At 47.8% G+C, this 18640-nt stretch overlaps 1 protein-coding gene across 3 annotated transcripts in view; it reads left to right on the top strand.

The window, feature by feature from the left end:
* OTUD7A (OTU deubiquitinase 7A) overlaps positions 1 to 13963 on the top strand; it is a 391545-nt gene extending 377582 nt beyond the window's left edge. For all 3 annotated transcript variants that reach the window (XM_055326737.1, XM_055326738.1, XM_055326739.1), the window contains 3 exons: positions 9452 to 9566; positions 9723 to 9807; positions 12116 to 13963. In XM_055326737.1, the coding sequence (XP_055182712.1) occupies positions 9452 to 9566; positions 9723 to 9807; positions 12116 to 13633 (1718 nt within the window). In that variant the 3' untranslated portion in view covers positions 13634 to 13963. The remainder of the gene's footprint in view (positions 1 to 9451; positions 9567 to 9722; positions 9808 to 12115) is intronic.
* The last annotated feature ends 4677 nt before the right edge of the window (positions 13964 to 18640 follow it).

The raw sequence follows: 18640 nt of genomic DNA, 5'->3' as shown, positions 1-18640 counted from the left end.
ACATCTTAAAGCCAGACATGATGTCTTATTCATCTTTGTGTCTCTGGCATCAAGACACCTGAGAGACATTTAATAAATGTTGAATGAAAAAAGAATGAATAAAATTAGATGTTCCCAATATACTAACTTTAGGTAATTCAGAGAAAGGCAGTGTGCTGTTGTCATTATACAGTTCAGGTACTTGGCACATTAAGTATCCATAAAGGCAAGTTGTGCTTTTTATGAAAATCAAATGGATTCTTGGAAGGTAAGTTGAACTAAGGGTAGGTATGAGGCACTGGCAGACCATGGGTGGGGCATTGGGTATAGCCCTTTCCCAGTGGGGAGGGTTTCTAATATTATTTAGAATTATAGAAAAATAGAAGAAAAAAAGAATGTACATTGTAGAGTAAGGCAGGCCAACATTTAAATCACAGCTTTAACTTTGGCTTGGGCAAGTTATTTATGTACCAGAGCCTTCATTTCCTCTTCTGGAAAATTGGAACAAGAATCCTTTAACTGTTGCAAGAATTGTAAGTAATGAATTGAGAGCTCCTGACATAGTATTGACTGAGGGTTAGACACACAGATCAACAGCATAGGATATAGAACCCAGAAATAGCCCCCACACAAATAAGCTCAGCTGATTTTTGACAAAGGAACAAAGTCAATTCAATGGAGGATGAAGAGTCTTTTCCACGAATGATGACAAAGCAAATGAACAACTGTAGCCAAAAAATATGAACCTGAACCTAAATCATAATAATTCAAAAATTAGCTCAAAATTAATCACAGAATAAATGTAAAATGTACAACTATAAAACCTCAAAGAAAATACGCAGACCCAGGGCTAGGCAAAGAGCTCTTAGCCATAACACAAAAGCATGATCCAAAAAAAAAGAAAAATGCATGAATTGGACCTCTGTTCTGCAAGAAAACAAAACAAAAACACAACTATTAAGAAGATGAAAAGACAAGCTATAGACTGGGAGAAAATATTTTAAAAGCACATGTCAACAAAGGATTTGTATCTAAAATACACAATGAGCTATCAATATTCAACAGTAAAAAAAAAAATCCAAATTTAAAAATGGGAAAAAGCCATGAACAGACATGTCACCAAAAAAGAGATACAGATGGCAAATAAGCACATTGAAAGATATTCAACCTTAGAACCACAATGAGCCATCACTGCATACATATCAGAATGGCTGAAATTTTAAAAAGTGATAATATCAAATGCCGGAGAGGACATGGAGCTACCAGATCCCTCATATATTGCTAGTAGGGTTGTAAAACTCTAGAAAATAATTTGACAGTTTCTTATGAGACTATGAATCACTTACCATATGACCAAGAAATTATACTCTTAGGTATTTATCCCAAAGAAATAAAAATTTATGTCTGCACAAAAGCATATACACAAATCTTTGTAGTGACTTTCTTTGCTATAGCCCCAAACTGAAAACAACCCAAATGTCTTTCCTGAGTGAATGGCTAAAGAAATTATGGGGGATGCCTGGGTGGCTCAGTGGTTGAGCATCTGCCTTCGGCTCAGGGCATGATCCTGGAGTCCCAGATTCAAGTCCCACATCGGGCTCCTTGCATGGAGTCTGCTTCTCCTCCTTCTGCCTGTGTCTCTGCCTCTCTTACTGTGTCTCTCATGAATAAATAAATAAAATCTTTAAATAAAAAAATAAATAAATATCCATACCGTGGAATCCTGCTCAGCAGTACAGAGAAATGAATATGATCCATGCAATGAGTTGGTGGATCTTGGAATTATGGTGAATAAAAAAGTCAACCACAAAAGATTACATACTATATGATTCCAGTTATGTAGCATCCTTGAAATGGCCAAACTATAGAGATGGAGAACAGATGAGTGATTCTGTTAGCCATGGATCACCAGAGAAACAGAATCAGGAGGATATATACAGATTTATGTAAGAAGAGATTTATTTTAGAAATTGACTCAACAATTCTGGAGGCCAAGAAGTCTCACCATCTGCAAGCCGGAGAACCAGGAAAGCCAGTGGTATAATTCAGTTCTGAGTTCAAAGGCCCAAGAAGTGGGGGCCAATGGTAAAATTTCCTATTCAAGTCTGAAGGACTGAGAACCAGTAGCAGCACTGTCCAAGGGCAAGAGAAGCTGGATATTCCAGCTCAAGAAAAAAGCAAATTTCTTCCTTCCTCTACTTTTTTGTTCTATCCGAGTTCTGAATGGTTTGGATGATGTCTGTTCACACTGATAAAGACGATCTTCTTTTCTCAGTCTACCAATTCAAATCCTAATCTCCTATAGAAATACCCTAAATATGTTTTACTAGCTATCTAGGCATCTCCTTATCCCAGTCAAGGTGACATATAAAATCACCTATCACAGTGGTGGACAGGGATTAGGGACAGGAATGAAGTGCTCAAAGGAAGTGGGTATGTTTATAAAAGAGGAGCACAAGGGGCTCTTGTAGTGATGCAACCATTCTATATCTTGAGAGGATTATACAAATCTACACATATGATAAAATTCCATGGAACCAAATACACATACACACACACAGATAAATGCATGGAAAATTTATGCAATCTAAATACACTCAATGGAGTGTACCAAGTCTGTATCCTGGCTGTGATATTTTACTCCAGTTATGCAAGATGTTAGCATTGAGGGCACCTGGGAGAGGGATACACAGGATCTCTCTGAATTATATCTTACAACTGCATTTAAATCTACAATCATCTGAATGGATAAAGAAGATGTGGTTTATGTATACAATGGAATATTACTCAGCCATTAGAAATGACAAATACCCACCATTTGCTCTGATGTGGATGGACCTGGAGGGTATTATGCTGAGTGAAGTAAGTCAATCAGAGAAGGACAAACATTATATAGTCTCATTCATTTGGGGAATATAAAAAATAGTGAAAGGGAATAAAGGGGAAAGGAGAAAAAATGAGTGGGAAATATCAGAAAGGGAGACAGAACATGAAGACTCCTAACTCTGGGAAATGAACTAGGGGTGGTGGAAGGGGAGGTGGGCGGGGGGTGGGGGTGACTGGGTGACGGGCACTGAGGTGGGCACTTGACGGGATGCGCACTGGGTGTTATTCTATATGTTGGCAAATTGAACACCAATAAAAAATAAATTTATAAAAATAAAAAATAAAAAATATATCTACAATCATCAAAAATAAATAAATAAATACATAATAAATAAATCTACAATCATCTAACAATGAAAAGTCCAACATTCTAAAATGTGGTCTTAAGATATGGTAAATGTGTATTGGCTAACAAGAAGATCAACAGCCTAAGATTATTTAAAAGCCATTTACCTACCATCTATCCTAACTTCTTAAAATATGAATTTGGATAATCTATTATTCTTTATGCATCTTTTCCAAGAAACAGCTTTTGACTCCACTGATTTGTCTACTATACCTCTTTTTGGTTTCATTGATTTCTGCTCTGATCTTTATTTCCCTCCTGCACAACTTTGAGTTTAATTTGCTATTTTTTTAGCTTTGTAAAGCAGAAATTTATATTATAAATTTAGAACATTGCTTCTTATCTAATATAAGTATTTTGCTGCCATAAATTCCCCCTAAGTACTGATTAGTTACATCACACAAATTTTGATAAATTGTATTTCCATTTCATTGTGTTCAAACTATTTTTTCTTAATTTCCCTTGAGACTTCCTCTTTGGCCCATGGATTATTTAGAAGCATGTTGTTTAAGTTCCAAATAGTTGGAGAGTCTCTCCAAATATCTTCTGTTACATGTTTATAGTTTTATTTAGTAGTCGTCTGAGAACAAACTTTCCATGATTTCTATTCTTTCAAATTTGCTAAGGTGGGCTAAGAATATATTCTATTTTGGTGAATATTTCATATACTTTTGAAAATAATGCATCCTGCTCTTGTTGCAATCTATAAATGTCAATTCATTCAAGTTATCTGATGGTGTTCAGGTCTTCTGCATCCTTGCTGATATTCTGTCTACTTGTGATATCAATTACTAAGGGAAAAATGATGAAGTCTCCAACCATAATAGATTTGTCAGTTTCTCCTTTCATTTTTGTTAGTATTTGCTTTTAGTACTCTGAAGTTCTGTCATTAAGAGCATGCACACCTGTAGGACTGTGATGTTTTCTTGGAGAGTTGAGACTATATCATTATGTAATGTACCTCTACATCTTTGGTAACAATCCTGGTTCTGGAGTCTACCTCATCAGACATTAACATAGTCACTCTAGCTTTTTTATAATTAGTGAATATCATTTAAACTATCTGTGTCTTTATATTTAAAATGAGTTTCTTGTAGTCACTAGAATGGAGTATTGCTTTTCCCATCCATTCTGAAAATTTTGCTTTTTAATTGGTATTTTTTGACCATTTACATCTAGTGGTATTAATCATATGGTTGGAGTAGTGAATTTGGGGTTAAATGAGTTGCTTAATGGCTCCATTTTGTCTCCACTATTGATTTATTATGCCTCCATTTTTCATTATTAGGGATTTCCCTAGAGTTTACAATAAACATCTTTAATTAATTAGATTCTATTATATTAAATATTCTATTCAAGAAATATTCTACTTCACGTGTTGTATAAGGATCTTATGAGTTTATTTGCAACCACTTCCTCCCATCCTTTGTACCATTACTGTCAAGCATTTTACTTTTACATACGCTAAATGTATGTATAAATACATAATACACTGCTGCTCTCTTTACCTTACTTAGTCTCTTAGAACTATTAAAAGGAAGAAAAATGAGTTTTATTTCTATATTCATTTATTACATTTCTATTGCTTTTCATTTTGTTATAGAAATCCAAGTTTCTACTGGCAGCATATTACTTCCCTGTAAACATTTCCAATTTCCTTTAATATTGTCCAGTGCAGTATATATACATATACATATTTTTTCCTAGTACAGTTCTGTAGGCAATTAATTTTTTTCATTTTTGTTTGAGAAAGAATGTCTCCATCTTTCAGAGATTTCTTTCTGGATATAGAATTAGCAGTTTTTTTTTTTTTATTTCAGCACTTTAAAGATGTCACTCCATTGTCTTCTGGCTTACCTCTTTTGTCATGAAAAGTCTGCTAAATTTCTCATCTTTGTTTCTCTGTATGCAATGTGTCTTTTTCCTCTTGTTGCCTTTAAGATTTTGTCTTTGGTTTTTCATATGTTTAAATATGCTAAGTATGGGGATATTTTTGGTGGTGGTGGTAGTGGCATATTGTTTTCCTGCTTGGTTTTTTTTCCTAACTTCTTAGATCTATGCTGGAATTTGTCATTCACAGTGTAAAGCTTGTCTGCCATTATTTCTTTAAATATCCTTTGTCTTGTGCTCTCTTTTCCTTCAGGGATTCCACTTACACAGATCTTAGGCTGTCTAGTATTACCCCATAGCTCTTGTGTGTTCTGTTCTGTAGACCTCCACCAACTCTTTTTCTCTGTGCATTTCAATTTAGATAATTTCTGTTGACTCATCTTGGTGTTCACAGATTCTCTTCTCAGCTGTGTAAAGTGTACTGATCAGCCGCTCAAAGTCATTCTTCATCTCTCTTACTGTGTTTTTTTTTTTTCATTTCTAGCATTTCCACTTGATAAATGGAAAAATTTCTTATAAATTCTTATAAGAATTTATATAAATTTCTTCTTATAAATTTCTTATAAATTTCTTCTCTCTACTGGAGAGAAATTGATCATCAAGTCCTGCATGGTATCTACCTTTTCTATTAGAGTATTAAACTTCTTAATCAATTATTCTAAATTCCATGTCTGAGAGTTTCAACACCCATGTCATATCTGAGTCTTGTTCTTCAAATGCTTTATCTCTTACCAACATGTTGGTTTGTTTGTTTGTTTTTCTTATCTTTTCTTATGCTAGCAGTTTTCTGTTGAAAGCCAGAACTAAGCATGCCTTACCTTTTGCTAGGTCTTTAGCATGGGGTTTGGACCAGTCTAGTCAAGACTTGAAGCAGGTTTTGGTTTCATTGCTGCTTTGGTTACCCTTAGTGCACTCGGCCTTCAGATTTCACTGGTGATATCTTGTGTTTTGCCAGAAAGTTTTTCTCACTGTCTGCTGCACCCTCTCTTCAAACTCCTGTCCCTCTTCTAGTACTAAACTGCTATTACTTGCAGCTTGTTAGCCTGGGTGTGGCAATGGGAGCCTGAAGGGTGATGTTTTTGTTATTCTAATTAAGCTTCTGTTTTAGGCAGGTACTGTGTCTCCAGATCTTGGAAAAGAAGTGACCTCCTCCAGCTGTATTTTGGGCTCAGCACATGTTCCTGCCCCTTCCCCAGGGAAAAAAAGGGGGGGGGGATTTTGTTTTTATTTCCTCCTCCCACCCCAAGCTTTACTGGGGAAAGACCCCAATGCCCTAAGGTCAACAGTGTTTGTTGCCCTGCTTTTGCAACTTAAGCTTTTGTTCTTTAGGATAGATGGGGAGAAAGATCTATGAAGGATACTTTCTCAGAATTCTTGCCAATCTTTTTGTGAGCACCAGGTTGGATCCCATGGGAAGAGGTCTACAAGTACATTTGAATTTCCCTTATATCTGTAGCCCCCAGGGTTCTAAATATTCTTTCACTAAACTACGTTCTTCCTTTACCAATTTATTAACAATTTTAGCTGAATCCTTTTAAAACAGTCCAGCTAAGTTTGCCTCAATGAAAATCATGTCCATTTCTCCTTGTACGTGCCCATCTGTCCTTAGATTTGGACTTGGCTGCTTGCCCTGTGACCTCTGTTCTCTAATGGGTTAAAGGAAAGTTGTGAATCTGCAGTTTGTCTAGCTTGTTGTTGTAATGATAGCACCATGCTCTCCCCGAAACAGAAACCAGAAGTGTCCATTAATTTTTGGAAAATAAGTACTGAAAACACATCCAGGCTGGTTTTGGGAATGTGTCTGTGTTTCTAGGTTAAAAGATAGGAGATCCTAAAAAAAAGAATTTGCTGGCTTATTTTGAAAAGCATTTGCTGTTCCTGATATTGCCACCAGAGGGCAAGTCACCACATCACTACACATCTGGCAGGGTGAGGCCAGGTTTCCAGTTGGGAAAAGTCAATATGTAAAGTGGGAGGCAGAGGCATCCAAACCAGCTAATGCTTGCAGGGAGGGCCTGTTGTCAAGGCCTTCCTGGCCTGTGCAGCTATAAAGGTCATCAGGCTCTAGCACCTTCAGGTGAGTTCAGCCTTATGCTCAACAGGGGGCAGCCCAGGGAATCAGTTCTGGTCTGGCCATTGAGGATAAAAATTTCCAGGAGCCCAGTGGTAGGGTGTTGAGGCTGAGGGGCATGTGGATCTGTACTACTTTAGTTGGTTTATCTGAAACAAATAAACCAAAATCATAGTGAGAGAAGTGTGATGCCAAAAAAAAAAGTCTAAAACAGGTGTTCCTGATTGGCGAGCAGATCCCCAAGTGGGGGAGTGAGGAGCTCACCCATGCCATCTTACAGCACCACCATTTTCAGCATACAGGAGGATGGGGAGGGGTGTGGGGAGAAGGACACCCATGACTGACCATATTGCCCAGCACTTCCCACAGTGCTTCTGCTCTCATGCCATGGGTGCAACTAGGCCCCTGTTCCCTCTTAAGTGCTGGGAGCTGGGAAATGTAGTCGTGACTGGGCAGACGCCCCCCAGTAGCACCCCTTCCCTGGGAAGGGAGTGGATGCCAGACCCAAATTGCCCAAGTTGTACCTGCAGTAACTACTTCAAACAGATTATTGCTCTAGGACAATATTTTCCAAATTTGCATGATTTTAAAAACTACGGAGGATACTTAATTATAATATAGTCCTTGGCTCCTTTTCCTGGACACTCTGGTTTGGCCATGGGCATGCAGTCCTGGAATCAGGGCCTTTATCAAGCACTCCAGGGAGCTGTGCTGCCCTAGCAAGTATCTACAGAGGGATCTACTGCCATCCCCACCCCTTCCCAGTGGATGGGAAGCCAAGCCAACTCTCTCTCACCCTTGTGTTGAGTCGTGGAACTGTGGGACAGGCTCCTGGGCACCACTCAAGGGAGACAGGTCCTGAACCAGCCGTGCAGGCCTCTCAGTGTGACTGCCCTGCAGCTCTGCCCTGGGAGGGGCAGCCTGTCATGGCCATGTCAGGGCAGAACCCAGTGGCCTGAGCTGGGGCCGACCAAGCCGCCCTTGACCAACCAAACTGGAGCAAACTGGAGCACAGTACTGTCAGTCCCCAGAGACTGGAAACAGAAAACCCTCCAGCGACGCAGTGTTTCCTTTATATGGGAGTGGAGAATTATTTGTGCTCACATTTTCTCTTTAGCAACACTGGAGGGCAGCAGTGAGTCAGTGTTTGCAGGTTTTTTATTAAGTCAACTATTCGTGGTATTCAGTCGTAGATTTTTATTTACTTATTTGCCTTTTTGTTCTTGCCGTAACACCCTTACCATGAATCATGGTAAATGACACCAGGCTCGCGGCCACCGGAGGGTGGGGGGTGGGGGGTGGGGGGGAGGAGAGGTGGAGCAGTGAGGAGGCGGAGGTAGGGCAAACCCAGAGGAGCAGCAAGCTATTCCCTTGCTCTCGCTGAACACTGGGTCCCACAAGAGCTCAGAAGCTTCCAGCAGATGCATAAAAACCCTGTGGACGCCCTACTCCGCCCAGGCCTTTCTGAAATGGACCAAGACTCCCTCCCCCCACCCCGTGGGAGGGAGTGTGATGAATGAACCCCTGAGTGAGGGCCAGCCTCCCCTCGCGGTCTCCGCCTCCGGGGTACCTCCTCGGAAGCCTTCCTGGCGCGCCTTGGGGAGGCGGCCCTGGCTCCCCGCAGCCTGCTGTTTACGTTTCAGGCCGCTTATCACGCCCTGGCGTTAGGAGACTGTGGTGGTGGTGATGGTGGTGGTGGTGGTGGTGGTGGTGGTGGTGGTGGTGGTTACCTGGGAGCTCCCGGAGCTACACACACACACACACACACACACACACACACACACACACACACACACACACACCGGCCGCCTCGAAGTGCTAAAGAATTATCTGAACGAATTCACAAATGAGCAGACTGGCGGGCAGCCCTTGGCTGCCTGTGTGCGCTGTGAGGTGACCGGGAGCCCGGCTCGGGTCCTTCCTCAGGAAGAAGAGAAGCGGCAACAGGTATTCGGTTTTCGGGGTTTGTCTGCTGCCCAGCCGCCGCGCCTGTCTTCCCACAGACCCAAATGGTTCGCAGAGTCCGCATGAGGAGCCCAACTGCTCTTCAAAGTCCACAAGAAACAGGACGAACTTTAAACTATCAGCAGCGGTTTGACACCTGTGGTCTTAACGCTCCTGCTGGCACAGATGGTCTGGGTTCGTCCCCACTCCGTTTCCTTGATTAAGGAGACACCTGGGCTTGGAACCCCGCTCGGGCCTCCCTGGGGGCTGCTGCGGGCCGCGCTCTCGGCCCGCCCGGGGGCCGCCTGGCAGCGCGTCTCTCTCTTCTGTTGCAGCCGTGATCCCCCTGACCGACTCGGAGCACAAGCTGCTGCCCCTGCACTTTGCGGTGGACCCCGGGAAGGACTGGGAATGGGGCAAAGACGACAACGATAACGCCCGGCTGGCCCAGTGAGCCCCTCCCCGGTCCCTGCCCCTGCCCCAGCGCCCTCGGGGGCGGCAGCCGCCGGGGCTCCTCCGGGGACAGCGGACGTGCCTGCGGGCGGGGCGCGGGCGGGCGAGCGCGGGCCCGCGGGGCGCCTCTCACTTGTCTTCTTCTCTCACCAGCCTGATACTGTCTCTTGAAGCCAAGCTGAACCTTCTGCACAGCTACATGAATGTGACGTGGATCCGGATCCCCTCCGAGACCCGGGTGAGCCCGGCGTGCGCCTGGCCCCGACCGGCGGGGGGCGCATCTGCCAAACGCTGGCCCAGGGCTGGGCTCCCCCACCGGGACTCCCCACCCCGGGAACCACCCCCCCGCCCCCGCCCCCACCCCGTCCGCCCGGCCTGGCCAGGGCGACAAGTGGCTCGGGTTTACCTGGGGCATGTGTGCACGCGTGCCTGAGTGCCTGTAGGTAGGCACGCACTCCATGTGCGGATGGTTGTGGGGGGGGGGGTTGGGGGGAGAGGGGTTTGGTCCCACTATTTTCTCCAGAAGGAGAGGAATAAACACACCCACTCAGAAAACAAACCGTAGGCAAGTCACAACACAAAACTATCTCTGCCGAGATGGGAACACGATGTGCTGCAGCCAAGCGGAATTAATTATAAACTGTGTGTGGGTCCTTGGAAAAGTCAGGGAACCGGGAACGCAATTCCTCAGCGCCCCCTCCCTCTCTCCTCCTCCTCCCTCCTCTGGGAGGGCAGTGAGAAGAGGAGCTGCCCGCCACCACGTGGCCCCTCCACCAGGAAGAGTCTGTTCTGTCCCTGCTTCCAGATGCTAAGGATTCACTTTAAGTATCTGATGAGGGATTTGTGTTGTTTTGTGTTTTGTTTTTTTAAAAAAAGGCCCTCCTTAGACATCATTATACTTGGCCCTGAGGCAGGGCTCATAAGCAGTATTAAAGGAGTGATAGGAGGAAGCAGTAGGGTGGTACTGACACAGAGTGAGTAGTAGCCAGGCTCTGCCAGGCACTGCTTAGGATGTTTTCATACATCAGCCTTTACCTATATTTAATCTTCATAGAGCTCCTGGAGGCAGGTACTGATATCCCATTTTACTGAGGGCACAAGGGACAGTTGGTGGCAGCCTGGGCTCCAGAGTCATGCTTCTTCACCTCCACAGTGACCTGTCAACTGCCTGGATGATGCCAGTGTTGCTGGGGGTGTTCTTTCCTGGTACACACATATGGTGTGAAGTCAGCAGCTTTAGATCTACAATCAGGAGGCTCTGGGGCTGGGACACAGCTCTGCACTGCAATGAACAGTGCCAAGCCAGGGTGGCCCCCATGTCAGAATCAAGGCCTGGCAATGACCCTTCCAGCCAGAGGGCATTTGAGCCAGGGCTCCTTACTCACTGGGCTCCCACGGATGGGCACTCCCAGCACCAAGCACACCCCCCTTTCCTGGGCCTAACCCCTTTCTCTGTCACTAACAAAAACCATTTTGAAACCTCTATTTTCTTCCAGACTCAGGGCAGGGTGGGAGGAGGAAGGAAGGCATTTCAGACTGGGAGGTGGTGAGGATGGTTCCTGCTTACTTCTGGGGACTTGGCTGCAGGAGGTCTCTGGGACCCCTCTCCTGGATCTGCTTGGCGAGGGAGGAAACAAAAATGAAAGGACAGAACAATGGGGCTTTCTCCCAGGCTCTTCCCCTAGAGGTCAAGAAAAGCCTACCTAGGGGTGGGCACCAGTTCTTGCCACTCAGCTTCTAGCAAGAGGTCCCTGATCTCCAATATGAAGCTGTCTGAATTCTCGCTCTTCCCTCAAGAAGGAACCTCCACAGGGCTGCAGTAGGTTCCACCCATCTCCTTTCTCAGGCTCCCCGCCTACCCCATGGTCCTGACCAGGTGCCCACACTGGCCTCACTCTCCTTACTGGCTGACAGTGGGCCTCCTCCAAGGTGTTCACAGAGGGGCTCCCTCCTCAGGCCCTCCAGAGACCTTTCTGGGAATGGTAACATCTTTCCTACTAAGCCCAAGTCCCGGCTCAGGATCCTCAGTTTAACACTCCACATTGCCAACCTGAGAAAGGAATCCCTATACTAAACGGTCATCCCTGAAACTAAGGGCATATTTGTCCCAGCGTGAGGGCAAGATGTCAACCCCCTGCCCGGAATGAATAGGTGAGACACCTAAAGATGCAGGCAGAGTGTCACGCTTACCAGAAGGCGCCTCACTCTATCAAGGAAGGCCAGGCTGGACCAGTGTCAAGTCGCAGACCTGCCTAGCCAGGGCTGAAAAGGGCAGAGCCTGGGCAGGGTAATTCTAAAACATCCAGAGGCTCTGGGGCTCAGGGCCGGGCGGATATCTGCACCTTGCCCAAGAGCCCCACCTCGGGGCTCCAGGATACCAGTAACCCGAGCTAACCACAAAGGCTCCCTGGACTGGCGCAGTGAGGAGCCTCACTGGGAGCAGCCTGGGCGCTGGGGTGGTCTGCCTTTGTCAGCCAGGCCCCACGTGGGGCCATCGGACCTCTAACCACCTTCCCTCCCCCGTCTCCTTCTCCCGCTCCCCACAGGCCCCTCTGGCTCAGCCGGAATCCCCAACAGCCTCCGTGGGGGAGGACGTGCAGTCTCTGGCCGACTCCCTGGACTCGGACCGGGACTCGGTGTGCAGCAATTCCAACAGCAATAATGGCAAGAACGGCAAGGACAAGGACAAGGAGAAGCAGCGCAAGGAGAAGGACAAGACCCGCGCGGACTCCGTGGCCAACAAGCTGGGCAGCTTCAGCAAGACGCTGGGCATCAAGCTAAAGAAAAACATGGGCGGCCTGGGCGGCCTGGTGCACGGCAAGATGGGCCGCGCTAACTCGGCCAACGGCAAGAACGGCGACGCGCCCGAGCGCGGCAAGGAGAAGAAGTCCAAGTCGCGCAAGGGGAGCAAGGAGGAGTCGGGAGCGTCGGCGAGCACGTCGCCGTCGGAGAAGACCACGCCGTCGCCCACGGACAAGGCAGCCTGGGCGTCGCCGGCCGACAAGGGCGGCGGGCCGCGGGGCGACGCCTGGAAGTACAGCACGGACGTGAAGCTGAGCCTCAACATCCTGCGCGCCGCCATGCAGGGCGAGCGCAAGTTCATCTTCGCCGGCCTGCTGCTCACCAGCCACCGGCACCAGTTCCACGAGGAGATGATCGGCTACTACCTGACCAGCGCGCAGGAGCGCTTCAGCGCCGAGCAGGAGCAGCGCCGCCGCGACGCCGCCGCCGCCAACGCCGCCGCCAACGCCGCCGCCAACGCCGCCGCCAACGCCGCCGCCTCCACGGCCAAGCGGCCGCCGCGCAGACCCGAGGCCGAGGGCGCGCCGGGCCCCGAGCGCGCGTCTCCGGGGCCGCCCGCCGGGCCGCCCACGCAGCTGGTGCTCAAGCTCAAGGAGCGCCCGAGCCCCGGGCCGGCGGCGGGCGCGCGGGCGGCGCGGGCGGCGGCGGCGGGCGGCGCGGCCTCCCCGGGCCCCGGCGGGGGCGCGCGGCGCGCGGGAGCCGGCGGACCGCCCCCCGGCCGCAGCCCGCCGGCGCCGGCGCGCCAGAGCGTCATCCACGTGCAGGCGGCGGGCGCGCGGGACGAGGCGTGCGCCCCGGCGGTGGGCGCGCTGCGGCCGTGCGCCACGTACCCGCAGCAGAACCGCTCGCTGTCGTCGCAGAGCTACAGCCCCGCGCGCGCCGCCGCCCTGCGCACCGTCAACACGGTGGAGTCGCTGGCGCGCGCGGGGCCCGGCGCCCTGCCGGGGGCGGCGGGGGCGGCGGGGGGCGGGGCCGGCGCCGCCGAGCACAAGTCGCAGACCTACAGCAACGGCTTCGGCGCGGCGCGCGACGCCCTGGAGTTCGCCGACGCCGACGCCCATGCCCACGCCCACGCCCACGCCCACGCCCCGGCCGCGCGCTCGAACGGTGAGTGCGGCCGCGGCGGCCCGGGGCCGGCGCAGCGGCGCTGCCTGCGCGACAACTGCGCGTTCTACGGGCGCGCCGAGACCGAGCACTACTGCTCCTACTGCTACCGCGAGGAGCTGCGGCGGCGGCGCGAGTCGCGCGGGGCCCGGCCCTGAGGGCGGCGCGCGCGCCGGCTTTTTCCATCGAGGATTCCTTTTCCATTCTGTCGGTGTCTTTTTTACGTGCCCTGGTCAACCGGAAGGCCGGCGACCCCTCGGTCAGTGCCGTGTGCGTGTTTGGTCAAACGTCCCTCATGGTGCCTGAACCTACACTGACGCCACTCAGGTAGTAGACGGATAGGAAACAAGTCATACTGTCGGAAGTGGGTGTGCTAGCTAGCATCTGCCTCGTACCTGTGGAAACTCTATAGCCATTGCAAGAGTATTTTTGTTCCTCGATAAGAGAAATAAAGAAATTTGCAGCCCTTTGTTTTTAGAAGGGAGTGTTTTACATTTTTTTTCTCGTTTCTTTTTCGTTTTTTTCTTTTTCTCCCCCCCCGCCCCGCCCCGCCCCGCCCCGCCCCGCCCCGCTCCCCTAACCCAGCGGCCGACCCCCATGTAGCGGCCACACGAGTGCGGTCGGTACCCCCCGGGGGTTGGCAGCAAACTCGCAGCCCGGGGCCTGCGGCGGCGGCTCCTGCGCTGCGGGCTTGCACCCGCTTCCCCTGCCGAGTTCCTGCAGGGCCCGAGGCGCTGTGCCGCCCGCTGACGCGTCCCGGTGGTCGCGGGGGCCCGTTAGTAACACACGGCGCCGTCTCTTAAACAAAACCTCCGCCCACGCACCCCGCCCCCCACCCCCGGCTCGGGCAACATTCTCACTGCCATCACAGCCGCAGGCGTCCCCGGACGGGCACTGGACAACCTACCTCGCGGGGGCGCGGGGGGTGGGGTGCAGTGATCCCTCCCGGTACGGGCAGCCCCGGTGACAGGAGCTTTCCAAAGACAACTTGAGTCCAAAAAACATGGTTCCGAACTCTATCTGGAAATGCCTAGGTATAAGCAAAGTTGACCGCCTGCTCACGTTTCTCCTTTGAAAACACTTCTGCAGTGAACTATCGCCGGAGGGCCCCCAGGAGGTGGTCATCGGTGCCCCAGGAGAGAGGCGAGGAACTGACCCTTTGGTCGCTGTGTAAGCCCCCCACTCTAGGCTGCTTTCACATCCGACCTGCATCTCTTTCCAAAGGGAAGGGGCTGAGGGAAGCCCGGAAGGAAGCCCATCCCCACCTTCACCTGCATCTGTCTGGGTTCAGCCCGGTAAAGGGGCGCCACTCCCATTGGGGTCCCTTCTGCAGGGCAGGGTCACCCTGCCCGTGGCTCCATAACACGTTGAAGGGGCAGCCCCATCTCTGAGCGATCCCTTTTTTGGTGCCTCCTACGTTTCTCGAGGAAAATAAAAATGTGTCCTCAGCTACCCTGTTTTGAGCAGCAATATGCAGCCTCTTCCTTCTAAGATTACCTCTGAAGAATACCGTTCTTGGCCAAGGACACTGAGCAGTTAAATCTGCCTCACTAAAGAGAGATCTTGTCTCCAAGAAATACGGATAAGATGGGTAAAATCCTCACTAGCGAAAGAATACTTCAAAACCTGCGAGAGCCTTAGAATAGCTTCCAATAAATCTAAAAGAGAGGAGATAGCGCCCAGCTTTGCTGTGGGTGTATCCTTAGAAAATGCAGGAGGTAGACCATATCTTCATTGGGCCCAGCTTCTCCTTCTCCAGAAAGGATGCTTTTCCCTATGACATAAAGAGCAGCAGAAAAAGAAAAAAAAAAAAAACGAAAAAAAAAATTAAAAAACAAAAAAAAAGGAGGGTATTTTTTTTCACTTGTTTGAAGAATTATAGTAATTTGAGTATCTCCTGTGAGTAAGTCCTTTTTGTTTTTAATTATTCCACAGCACGTGGAGTTTTCAGTAATTTATTCAAGTTTTGCTTAAGTGGTTCCTTACATCAAAATTATTTATTAAATAGAATCTTTAAGAAATCTTTTGGAACTTTTACCTTTCATGCCGAACATACTTTCAATGTGTAGTAATTACTAACATCCAATGTAATCCACTCATATTACTGGGGTTTCTTTTGTTACTCAGAAAAAAAGTTTTTTAAGAATCTCTCATCGAGAGGGTTTGTGGCAGCTTTTTGGACTGATTCTTTGTGTTATGCTGAGCAACTGCGTTGCCAGGCAGTATTGCATCACATGTAGACACTGGCTATAGCTCTCACCCCTCACTCTTAGAGGATTGAGACAGCCAACCTTGAAAATGTTTGATTTTGCGTTCAGAAACCAAACTCATGTGCACAAGAAGGCATAAAGTCAATTTATGTTTGTTTTTAAATTTTTTAATATTAAAATAGCCAACCAGAAATCTCCAAAACTGGCTATGCAAACATTTTATCTTCTCATGCCAGGTTAAAACAAAAAAAAAAAGTTTGGGCGGGGGGGGGGGGGGGAGTGGGGGCAAGCTGAGAATAAACATGGTTCATTGTAATACCAGAGAAAACATTCCAAACCAGCCAGTGTAATCCATAGGTATTGTTTAAAAAAAAAAAAAGGATGACATATTCTATCTCCTTGAATTTCAGAGTCCCCTCCTTCACCCCATCTGATAGGTGTGCCATGAATAAGAGCCTGAGATCCAGCTACTGGCCACCATGGTCCAGCCGTGCGGAAGGCCCCCAACTTCATGTGGTCACAAGGTGACTTGGCATGCCAGGGCACCTGGGGTGCTTGTCCACATTATTTACAAATAGCTGTTTCCTTTTGTGAAAAATCTGGATCCCTTCCTCTACACAGTATTGAAACAGTGAGAGAACTCACTGCTATATTAAACCTACTAGTCCGGTATACCAGGAATGTTCCATGTTGTTCAAAAGAGCTCTTTAGACCTGGTCCCTGGCCAGAGTTCTCTCAAACCAAATTAGTTTATCAGGCTGAACAGTAACTATTAGAAACTGCTGTGTTGTTTACATGTGGGCCAAGAGGTCCTCTAATATCCTTCTGTGACTTGGGGGCCCTTGTGGACCAGGGGGAAGGTTAAGTGGATTATAGGTACTGGAGAAAATGAAGAAAGCCAGTCCCAGTTCTAGAAAGGCTGAGAGAGCCCCGCCTGAGCACACGTCCTGGGCTCAGAGTGCATTGCAGACCCTGCTTGTGAGTGACCTTGTCTGGTCTGTCCAAATACCCCTTTCCAGGAAGGTCAGATGTCTCTAAGTGACAGCACATTTCCAGAAGGAGGTTGTTTCAGTAATTTAATTCACATTTTCTGCACATGTAATATCTGGATATATTTTTTTTAATAATATATTGTCAAAGGAAGGTGTTTTTAAGTGTATTCTGTTTGTAGATTTTATGCTATGTCATGTAGAAATTTTACAAGTTTAAACTGTACCATAGAAATTATTTTTATATTTTTTTCAGAATATGCCACAGAGCAATATTTTGCCCTTATATTCTCATAGGGTCCTCTTGGAAGGGCAACTGCAGGTGGGAAGGGGCTCCACACTGTGGGCTCTTGGGTTCAAGTACATTTTGCTATTTGTTCACATCCCCTCTGAAAGTGGGAATATATAAATGCCTTTTCTTTTTTTATTGGAAGCTTGATTTTTTTTTCTTTCTGTCCATGGATTTTGGTACTGCACCTTGCCTCTTAAATGAAGACTTTACATTCACCAAGTTACTGTAGACTTTTTCTTACCTGTTCCCACCCAGTGGCTCAAGTGGAGTTCTGAAAAGCTTGTATCTGTTACTTTTAAAATTTAATATTTTCCAAAATGATTTATTAGATCTTACCATCAGGAAGTTGGCTACTTAAGATAAAAAGTTTCTCTACACACACCCCCCACAACCCACCTCGCCTTGTGCACATGGTTCTCACCCCCTCGCCTAGCATCCACAAGCTTATTTTACAAACCACTCTTTGTAAAAATAAACTTAACCTATCAAAATATATTTCACATTAGTTAAGGGAAAAAAAGGGGGCTGCACTTATCAGTGGTGGGAAATCTGTGCGAGGGAAAAAAAGGCTTTGCCAAACCCATGTGTGTGTTAAGTTCCATTTCTGTGAGTCTTTCATGTTTTATTTACAAGACCTGGAGTAAAAGCTGAAGGCACCTGTTGCACGTTTGGGATTTCTTTCTTTATGACATGATTTTTTTTTTCTCCTCATCCTGGTATGGACTTTCCAAAATAAGTTCCCCCAGAGTTTTTTGTTTTCCTTTTCTTTCTTTCAATGCTTCTAATAAATAAGATGAAAATGCATGTCCCTGGCCCTGCCTTGTCGGACTTTAGCCACTGTAGCATCACACCATGGGTTGCTGAGGTGGCCTCTGTTCTGGCTAGAGTCTGGTTCTGCTGTCACCTGAGGGCAGACACACTGTGGAAAGACCCAAAGGTGGCTGGCACTCCTGGCATCAGAGAGAAGTTACCCTCTCCCAAAAAGCCTTAAAAGTGGTGGCTCTCTGAAGACCCCTGGGCACCACCTCCCCATTCAGTCCTGAACATAAAGTATTTTCTACCCACACTGCCCATTTTTTTGGTGTGGGTATTCAGGGCAGAAAGGGGATGCTCAATGCCATTCTTTCATCCACAGCCACTCCCCAACCCTAACCCCCTACCTCCGTTCCCCACATCACGACCCTGCAATCCTGGTTCTGCTGGCACAGAGCATGTCTCTGATGGTGCTGCCTGTTGTCACAGGGGTGGGTCCACCCTTGATCCTAGAGAGACCAGCAGGGCATGCATGATGGTGAGCCACCCCCCCCCCACTCACCCCGAGGAGCCCCCTGCCCTGCTTCTTGGAGCACTTCCAGGGTGCAACCCTTTGGAAGACATGCACTTCTGCCCCAAGCAGTGTTGGAAGTGGCTTGTTAGGGGTTATGTAGTCAGCATCATGCCCCAAAAACAGTCGTCTTCGCCTTCCCCACTCCACATCCAGTAGAGAAGAGAAAGGGAGATGCCTGCATGTACCCTCCAAAATAACCGGCATGTGCAGGCTCTGCAGTATGAATATGCTTTACTCAGGTGGGCTGACTTAATACCTAACCCCAGGGACAGCATAGAAGCCATTCTCACCAAACACTCCTAGTGATGCTACTGTTTCTATTCATTCTGCAAAGTAATTTGTTGAAA

Source organism: Nyctereutes procyonoides, unplaced genomic scaffold, assembly GCF_905146905.1.
Source record: "Nyctereutes procyonoides isolate TBG_1078 unplaced genomic scaffold, NYPRO_anot_genome, whole genome shotgun sequence".
Lineage (NCBI taxonomy): Eukaryota > Metazoa > Chordata > Mammalia > Carnivora > Canidae > Nyctereutes > Nyctereutes procyonoides.
The sequence above is the reverse complement of the archived record's forward strand: the minus strand, read 5'-3'. Positions and strand labels throughout refer to the sequence as shown.